General features: G+C 33.4%; 1 protein-coding gene across 1 annotated transcript; it reads right to left on the bottom strand.

Moving 5' to 3' along the window:
• Window positions 1-110: 110 nt before the first annotated feature.
• LOC120144269 (BTB/POZ domain-containing protein At1g30440-like) lies at window positions 111-4891 on the bottom strand. Its single transcript, XM_039158374.1, is given in 5 exon segments — window positions 111-547; window positions 549-772; window positions 1234-2463; window positions 3038-3107; window positions 4149-4891. Coding segments are annotated over 5 exon segments (1914 nt in total). The 5' UTR covers window positions 4208-4891; the 3' UTR covers window positions 111-216.
• Window positions 4892-10935: the final 6044 nt, after the last annotated feature.

Here is a 10935-nt window from a genome sequence, read left to right as displayed (position 1 = left end):
TGTGGTGCTTAATAATCTGATATTATACATGGGTTATAAATGGAAACGGCACATGAATGAAAAATTAAATTACACTTTCTACCATCATCTCATGTGGTACATGAACAGTTACAGTGGGATCAAAGGTGGGAAGTTATGGTTTATAACGAAGTTTAAAGGTACAACGAAACAACAACAATGAGATCAAACAACAAAAAACCATTGTGATTGATTGCATTATTCATCTTTACTTGACTTCTTTTTGTGCTTTCCTTTCATGCCCTTCACTTTCTCAATCTGTCCACCTACATTCTTCTGGTTGCTTATTGAATCCTCTTCTGCACTGCACATTTGAGACTTCAACTTGAATCCGAATTTCTTCGATACATTTCCCCAAGTGCTAGAAGAACCCTTCACCCGCCCTAGCTTCTCGATTTCTTGCCTCATGTTCGAGCATTCTTTCTCAAGCTCAGAAACCCGCATTCTCATATTATCCATGCCTACCTTCAAAACCTGGTTTTCTCTCACAGCTGAGGCCCACCCTCCTCCGTCAGTTGACCCTGCAAAACCCAGTTCTTAACTGTTGTGATCCGTCAAGATTGTCTGAGACCAAAAGGCAACCAGCGATTGAAGTCCTAAGCTGAAGCTGTTCAAAGAACAGGACTTGGACAACTATTCTCAGTGGCAGCCTCTCATTTTGTGCAGCATGGGTACAGGCTTCCAAGGAGAGCTTCTGGCAGTCCATCAGCCGGCATAGTTGTTCTCTGTCAGTTTCCGACAACCAAGGGTGTGACTGCAAGTTTGATAAGCATAGGAGAAAGTTAACAAGTTAAAATAATTGTAGCAATGAAAAATTTCAAGATTTTTTTCTTGTATCCTTCTTTAAGATGCAAGAATTGATTTTAAGAACAAGATAATTCTAAGCTCCTAATAATTAATACACATAAGATTTGGCTTTTCGGCCAGTTAACTTTATAGACAAGGGGAGCAACTTACATTACAATGCCAAATAACATTACTCAGTCAAAGAATAGACAGCGGAAACAACTTGCATTTGAGAGATTATATATCTTTAAACAATGGGAGAATCCCAATTCCCAACCTAATTTAAAGCTATCCGATCATTCTCGAAAATCTTAAAAGGGCCTCTAAACTCAACCTGGATATAGTTTAAAACCTAACTTGTGTAACATCCGCAGCATAAAAAACAAAGAAAACAACGTAATTATCAATTATGTGCAGTAAGGATAGTACCTTCAGATAAATGTCTATAGCACGATATAGACCATCATCTAACGGCCGGGCATAGTCGGGAACTGAAGCAGCAAGAGCCTGAAACTTGGGGAGCTTCAAATGAACATCAGGGGCAACCTCCGCAAGGTACCCATCAATTAGCTTGGCTACCATTGTAATTGGTGTTAATGACGGTGAGCCAATAATCTGACCATCATCAGCCGAACATGGAGAGGCTCCACCAGTGATTTGGTCCATGGCAAGAAAATGCTCAAGAATTCGCTGCACACAATCCACGTTGTAAAGTGTTTCCATGGAATAAGAGAAATTAGGCATCAGTAGATCTTCCAGAGTTGCTTTATCAAGCTGCAGCCCGATCCTTTTCTCAAAGTTAGATAAACAAGATGGGTTTGCTCGGAGAATCATTGCTGTCCGAAGCAGTCCAAACAAAAACTTGGTTGGGACAAGACCTTTCTGAATAGGAAGCAAACTATCAATCTCCTCCAGCAAAATCTTTTGATCTTCTTCCGATAGAGGAGCCCCTAAGGCCACAGGTGCAAGACAGGCATTAGAGTTAGAATCATTAGCACCTTGACGCCTGATCAAACCAGGTAGGTACTTTTTTGCATAAAAAGCAACTGAGCCAGCAATTATCTCCTCTCTGATACCACGAGCCTCCATGGCTGAAATCAATCTCTTATAAAGAGGTAAACTTAAATTCGACACATCCTCATACCACCAATCCAAACTTGTATTTTTTGGTTTGGCCCCTGTAGTTATCCCATTCCACAACAAACTTCCACCAGGGCTCTGCATAGGACCACCATGTTCCATTATGGGCCACCCGAATACGTTGGGATCAGTAGATGCCATTGTGGCTAACGATTCGATGCACCTTTTTGTAATATTCAGTTCATCAGCATAAGAGATAATATCATCACATGTTTGAAGTGCTTTGAGAGAATCTTTCCAATTTCGAAGGACTACTTGAGTAAGAAAGGTTTCAGTCTGCACAATAAGATTACCTTCCCCGTAGTCCTCAGTCATTTCTAGATGCTCAGCAGCACATCGAAGGTACACAACATTTGAGGCAGTAAGTTCATGTTTCACCCCATAGCAGAACTTCGCCACAAGTTCAAAAGTTTTGGTCCCCCCAGGAATGTCACGGATGCATATGGAACATTTTTCTTCTTCGTCAGATGCTTCTGCGATTAATCTTTCCATAACCCCACTTCTAGAGAGTAAAGGGAACTGCACAATAGTAAGAATCGAAAAATGTATGGTTATTTGATTAGACACTTCATTTTACCATGCATATCGCAAAGAGTACATGTTCATGCAAATTCATTCGAGGAAAATCAATAGATGAGGCCTTAAAAAGATGGTGTGGGGCATGGGAATGGATTTTCTATCTTTATTTTGCAGAAACCAGTAGAAATGAGCGAACAGACTAAACATACAAATTCAGCAAATTTAAAAGGGGAACACCAATCAGGATGAAGCATACATGTTAGGAAATTATAAACTAAAAAATTAATCAAAGCAAGATCAACAAAAACTCTTTCAACATACATCTCTCAAACAGAGATCTCAAAAGGAACATACATCCAATAATTCTCTCTCATAATTCTAAAGTTTAAAACATTCTCTATATTTATAGAGCCAAATACTTGGTCACCAAGAAACCTTATGTCATAAGAATTTTTAGTTAATAAATTTAATCACCAAATAATCTTCAACTACTAGAATTACACAAAAATTCAACTTAATTACCAAATAAAATTTGAGTCAATACATTCAATATGCATGATGAAGGGAAAATTACCTTGTGAAGATGAAAGGACATTTCTCCAACTTCAACAACAATATCACTAGGAAGTCCAGTTGTGCAGAACCTACTCAACACAAAGAGAATTATAACAACAATTTTACATGCTTAGGGAGATGCAGGGTGCTTAGAATCAAACCAAAAAAGTTTGGTCCCATATTATAAAATAACCGTACTACAAATAATTCACCATAAATAACAATGTGCAACATTATGAAATGGTACCATCTACTATACAGATGAAACACTAATAACCTAATCTTAACGAGCATTAACACAACACCCTCCATGACATGTCCAGCTCATCCAAATCCTGGGATTCCACATTTGCAATCACTAGGATAACAAATAATACCATTTTCACATTTTGTTTGATTCCATCATTGTTAACAAGCTTCCAACATTGGTAAGAAGTGAGAAGGAATATTAACACTGAAAACAGACATGATATTAAGCAGGGAAAATATAGATTATCTTATCTAATCTTAATACTATTAAACCAAATATGATGTTAATCCAACCTAGCCCGGTATTCACCAAAGTCATTATTCTATCATATTTCACAAAATGCATCAGATAACATTTTAGAAGTAAGCATAAGTATAAACAAAAGGGATAACATATAGGTTTAGTGCAGGTTCAAGGTCTCTCAGCATAAGTGTTGTGCATAGAAGTGCTTATGCGTCGAAACAAATTGTTCTCAAGCTACAAGTTGGTTGAAGATGGATAAACTACTATTTTTCTGCAAATTGAAGCTTGAATGAAGGTCATTACTTCAACTAAAAAACAAAGAGCGATGGCATAATGTACCAAATACTAACTTCACAGAGTTAAAAGATTAAACAATTGTTTAGCAGTATTGGCAGCAACCGAATGAATTACTAAGCAATCTAAGTTACTGTAGTATGAAAACTCGAGTTTCGGACCAGGAATATGAAACCAAAAACTAGTTTGGTCGCTCAAAGCCACAATAAAAAGCTAAAATGAAAGAAAGAGAGCACAACGGACACATCCAGAAGATTAAAACTAAGTAAAGCAAACAAACAACATCTCACAATAGTCAATGACAAGAACATATGCAACATAATAGCGGAGAACAGTTACATACCAAGCTTGCCCTTGCCTTTGAAACGCATCAGTTTTGGATCCAAGTTTCACGCAAGCCATTGTCTCACAGTGGAAATGAAAACAGGTTCAGCAGCAGAACATCAGCTATTCCAGAATCCAAAGAGAAATACTTTAACACTGTATCAGAATTGGAAACTCAAGGGAACCCAATTTTACTTTGACCCTGCATCAAAGAAGGCTCTTTCTAAATCTAAATCCAAAACCCAATTTTACTCAAGTGCTCAAGCCAGCTCTTTCCCAAAAGGTCAAACCTTGAAAATTAACCCAAATGTAGCTTCTTCTTCAACATGTAAATCAAAGAAAACCCACTAAACATTTCAGGAAAAAAAACTTGCTTTGAATCCATCAATCATCACCAGATTCATTTGCACATACCCCATTGAGAAAAACGCACCCAAACCCACTTCAGAAGCACCTCCAAATCCCTGCCTAACACCAGAGAATCTCCAAATAAGACACCGAATTGGAGTTAGCCGTTTAGGTCAACTCCTCCAAAAAGAAAAAAAACACCCAGCAGCCCAAAATGAATAATATAAGCCCCCTCACAACACTCGCCAACAAAATTCCAAAGTTTGGAAAACGAAAGGACCAAGAACACTACTCAATGCTCCTTTAGAATAGCATTAAAGCGAAAAATAAGAGCTATGTGAGTTACTGTTTTTCTTAGTGACTTCTTTTTTTTATCGGTTATACCCCCATTGAAATGATAAATAATTCATTGCCTTCGAAGCTTTTCAAAGCCATAATGATGATTATGTTACATAGTAAGGCTTAAATGAAAAAACAACTCCGGACTTTTTTTTAAGTACATCAGTTATATTTTGGCCAAATAATTATTTAAACTATCATTTTATAATACGTATTGTGAAAAAATGATTATATTTTAATCAAGTTAATTTAAATTAGAAAATGATGAAATATTTTTTTGGTTGTCAAATATATACAAGAGAAAAGCCAAAAAGATAATGGATGGAAAGGAGCGGAGCGACATATGTGGCGGCAATGGCCGCTCCCAAAGCCGATACCTCCTTCACGCTCGCATGCTTCCACGTGAGTCCTTTGCCTTACAATTTACTCGTTGTTTTTTCCGATGCTCGAGTAGGATGTAGGGCAATGGTTATTTTTATCCTTTTTCTTTCCTATTTTATAATATACTACTACCACAAGTATTATTAAAACGTAGCTTTAATATATTAACGATTGATTTAAGTAGTAAGTAGTTTTATTAAATATGTCTCGAATTCAATTTTTTGTATATGTGAAAAATCCTTATTGTGAGATTTACCCACCAAAATCAAATATATAATCTAAATTAATCTGAATTAGTCAAGATAAAACCTTTGAGAATCGGAATGGCAGCAAAACGAAAAAAATGTAGCTTTAATATTAAGGAATAATGTCAAAACATCAAGCTTGTATGCCAGCGTTGTCTAAAGGCAATTCAGCTTCCTCAAAACAAATTTGCACTTTGTATGGGACGATATATTTTGCCCAAGGTGTGGGTCTATTGGACAGGTTTTTTATGCCATATTCAAGGGCTGATATCACAAATATTATTTTATATGCTTTTGAATGAATTTTAAATATAATAATTTGAGTATTTTATTTTTTAATATAAATATTTTAAAAATAATAATTTAACATTTTCAATAATAAATGATAAAATTTATTTCTATAAAATAATTTATTTTAAAAATAAAATATTTTTATGTTGAATGAAATCGATCGGAATTTTTTCAAAATTTTGTTGTAAAATGATAAAAAAAATATAATATCAATTAAAATTACATAAAATTAATAAAAATATTAATTTTGTGATCAATTGTACTTTATTGTTCAATTTTAAAATTGAAAAAAAAAATCAAATTACTTTTATTATAAAGATCAATTTTGCTCAATTTGAAATTTGTGAGGGCCTAAGAGCGCTTTTTACCAAAATAAATTAATTTCATTTTGCAACAAAAATTTGAAAAATCTCCAATCGATTTTACTTTTCCGCTCCCGCTTCTCTCTTCAATCGCAGTAGCCAATCAAGAGGGTAGTTCTGCGGTGCGGCGCCTAAAAAACGGTTAATATACGGCGTGACCGGTTAAACAAATGACTGGTTAAAAATTATACCGGTTATGTTATATTATTTAACCGGAAATATTATAAAGTACAATAACATACTAGGTAGCGCTTATATAATGTAATAGATAGTGCTTATATTTACCTATTTTATAAGTAAACCGGTATATTTATACCGATAGTATTACAAATTTACCTATTACATTATATTATATTGAAAGTGTCCATACTTTTTATAAAAATGATCGATACTTCTTTTAAAGTTATGTAATTTATGTTTCAATTTTTTTTAATAGTGTTTCATGTTTTCCACCTACAATATTAATTTAATAATTTTATTTGCACAAAAATTATTTGATTATTGATTTTTATAAAATTATTTAGAATTTTTAATTTAATAATAATATATATCGTAACGTAAAAAAATAAATCATTAGACGCCTATAATTACTAAATTAATATCTTAAAACTCACTCAAAAGATAACCTTAAATTAATGTTTTCCACAGTGAAAAAATTATGGACACTTTTATAAAAATGATAGACACTTTACAATATAACCACTACCTATTACATTATAAACGATACCTATTACATTATATAAGCGCTACCTATTACATCATATTTTTACCTTATATTGAAAGTGTCCATACTTTTTATAAAAAGGATCGATACTTCTTTAAAGTTATGTAATTATGTTTCAATTTTTTTTTAATAGTGTTTCATGTTTTCCACCTACAATATTAATTTAATAATTTCATTTGCACAAAAAAATATTTGATTATTTGATATTTTATAAATATTATTTAGAATTTTAATTTAATAATATATATATCGTAACGTAAAAAATAAATCATTAGACGCCTATAATTACTAAAAATATCTTAGAACTCACTCAAAATATAAATTAAATTAATGTTTTCCACAGTGAAAAAAGTATGGACACTTATAAAAAGGATAGACACTTTACAATATAACCACTACCTATTACATTATATAAACGATACCTATTACATTATATAAGCGCTACCTATTACATCATATTTTTACCTATTATATTGAAAGTGTCCATACTTTTTATAAACATGATCGATACTTCTTTTAAAGTTATGTAATTTATGTTTCAATTTTTTTTAATAGTGTTTCATGTTTTCCACCTACAATATTAATTTAATAATTTCATTTGCACAAAAAATTATTTGATTATTTGATATTTTATAAAAATATTATTTAGAATTTTTAATTTAACAACATTAACCAAAGATAATAATAAATATGTAATATATATGTTTATTGTTTTTAATTTAATAATAATATATACAACATCAAACACATTCCAAGCTATAAATTACAAGTTGAAAGCGTATTTAGATGTTGTTCGTGCAATTGAAGATGGAATTAGTAGAATGCGTATGAACGAGTTGAAAGCGGATTACTTAAGTTCCCATACGAAGCCCTTCCAGATCACAAAACTGTCGACCTTGAAAGCCATGCCGCTGCGATTTTTACCCGCGAATCTTTTCGTGTGTTCCAAGATGAACTTATACGGGAGACATTGTACCGGATTGAGGCAGAGATTAAGTCCTTATCAGATGAATGTCAACATTATATTTTGTCAAAGTACGCAGAAAAAATAGGAAATTTGAAATTAGTTTTGATTCTCGTACGAAAACTCTAATTTGCTCCTGCAAAAAATTCGAGACCGTTGGACTTCCGTGTCGCCATCAACTTCACATTTTGAAGGAATTGGACTACACATATTTGCCCGGGACTTTGATTCAAAGTAGGTGGACTAATGATGCGAAGGCTTCTGCACCCAGCTATGTTGATTTGAATGTGTCTCCAGAAGTGATGCAAATGGCAAGGTTCGCTGCTCTACGTTCAACGTCAAGTAGGTTATGCTACATTGCATCAAAGACAGACGAGTCTTTCAAAACCGCAAGAGATGAGATGAAAAAACTAATAGAAGAATTAGAAAACTCGTTTGGTTTGAATCATTCAGTCAACCAGAGCATTGTAGTAAAAATGTTCGTGACCCTCAACGAAAACAACGCAAGAGAAAAGAAGTGCCGAAGAACAAGGTCGAGAAGAAAATTAGGCGATGTGGGTACTGCAACGGTGAGGGGCATAACAAACTAACATGTCCTCAAGTCAAGCTAAGTTTGAGTACAAGCACACAGCCTACATCAACTGATTTTTTCGAATACGGACTGGAATGACAACGATCTCCATATAATATATCGTAAGTATCAACATGACTCCTATTGTATGTACATATAAATATTTTGAATGAAGGAAGAAAAACTGCGTTACTTAAAATTACCGACACTTTTTTAAATGGTATCGACACATTTTTCTTCCAATCTGGACATAAAGTACCGACACAATATTAAAAGTGTCGATATAGGTTGTAGACCTATTCGCTCATAAAACCGGTATATTTATACCGGTTAATTACAAATTATCTATTACATTATAAATCTGGTTCCGATGTGTAAATGTCGATACTTTTTTAAATCGTATCGACACATTTTTCTTCCAATATGGACATAAAGTACCGACACAATATTAAAAAGTGTCGATATAGGTTGTAGACCTATTCGCGCATAAAACCGGTATATATACCGATAGCATTGCAAATTTACCTATTTTATTATAATATGTTGAAAGTGTCCATACTTTTATAAAAAGGATCGATACTTTTTTTTAAAATATGTAATTATGTTTCAATTTTTTTAAGTATGTTTCATGTTTTCCACCTACAATATTAATTTAATAATTTCATTTGCACAAAAAATTAGTTGATTGTTTGATATTTTATAAAATAATATTAAGAATTTTTAATTTAATAATAATATACCGTAACGTAAAAATAAATCATTAGACGCCTATAATTACTAAATTAATATCTTAAAACTCACTCAAAAGATAACCTTAATTAATGTTTTCCACAGTGGAAAAAGTATAGACACTTTTATAAAAAGGATAGATACTTTACAATATATTAAAAAAGTATAGACACTCAAATGTATATGTACACATAGAAGCAAATATGGAATAATAATGAAAATATACACACAATAATCACACCAAATATAAATACACAAGAATGTTCAAATAATATACTGACAAACAAATTAATCCGATGAAAAAGGGTTGTTTCTAACGAAGTCCGGGAACATTAGAGGCCTTCACAAATTTTCCAAATACTCTCGTATGTTTCCGCCTTTTTCTGAGGACATACATAAATAATTTCAATTATCAAACTAATGAGGTGCAATTTTACTAACAATAAATTAAATTCGCATAAGCATGAATAAATTTGTGTCATACCTAGAGCTTTGTCGTTCGAATGGGAAGCAGCGTCAAAGGTATGTGGACATATGTAATTGTATTTCTATATAAACATAAGTTGTTAAAATAATCAATGTCTGAACACCTGTTCAACTGGAAAAACATATGCATAAATGCAACTTACCGGATTATAAATCATTTTTTCCGCTGAATCATCGACCAAAAGTGTATTTAGCTCGTTAAAATCTGGACACGCGTTCCAAACATCATTGAGATCTTTACAGTAGTAACAGAATCGTATGTTTTGCATTTTTTTTGATCCTGTTCACAAACAGTCGAACATAAATATGTAGGAATCATAGACACGAAAAGTCAGCAAACTGTAATGACATTCATCTTACCCACACGAATAGAAAATGCTCGAAAAATACGGTAGTTTCTCAAGTACACGGTCGACGTTATGCCTGAGATGTAATCAAGTTTGAATGTTAACATTCAAATGTATATTAACGATTTTGACTACAGTAATTCAATTGCCTCAAACATGTTCTAACCTCATCTTTGAAGACCAAAGGGCAACAACAAAATTGTCGACACAAAATTGCATAAATTCAAATAATCTTCTTCTGAGGACACATCTACAACATGAAGAAAATGAGATTAATTTTACGCTTATAGTTAAAATGGATACAAAAGAATAGAATTAAAACCTGCCGGCAGTCTTGGGATGTAGGCAAGGACACCATTGAGATCAAAAATTAAAAGTTTTCTTGAAGGCGGCGTTGCAGACACGATATACTTGTTTGGATCATCATCTTCATCATCATCATCATCATCGTCATAATCTTCATCGCCAGCTTCATCGTCATCATCATCGTCATCTTCATCGTCAGCTTCATCTTCTGCGACCGCTTGGTTGTCCACATCTGTTAAAAGAAAATAAAATAAAGTTCATAACGTGTAAATGTTAAGAAACATAGATAATGAATTACCTAACTCGTTTGATGTCGTTGACGTAATTCGTTACGCAACATGGAGACTTCACGTTGCAATGATGAAATATCGGATTGCATTCCACTCACAAGGGAATCAATATGCTCCCGAAAATTGACCATGTATTCCATCACGGTCTTAATTGTGACATCCTCTGCAATTGGAGCTTCTTCCATCATTGCGTCTCCACTTGGTTGCTCTTCTTCATGGCCAACGGGGTCCATTTCCTCCCTCTCTTGATCTAATCGACCTCCTTGACACGCTTCCAACCGAGTTTTTCAACAAAATATCCGCTTTTTTAATAATACCATGTCAATCTTGCGGGTTAATCGAACAGGGGCGTCATGCGAAAAATCAACTTCCTTCTTCTTCAACAGATGGGTGACACATCCATATGGTAGTGTAGTTGAAATT

The sequence above is a fragment of the Hibiscus syriacus genome, unplaced genomic scaffold (assembly GCF_006381635.1).
Source record: "Hibiscus syriacus cultivar Baekdansim isolate YM2019G1 unplaced genomic scaffold, ASM638163v2 tig00110885_pilon, whole genome shotgun sequence".
Classification (NCBI taxonomy): domain Eukaryota; kingdom Viridiplantae; phylum Streptophyta; class Magnoliopsida; order Malvales; family Malvaceae; genus Hibiscus; species Hibiscus syriacus.
This window is presented reverse-complemented; position numbering and strand designations above follow the sequence as displayed.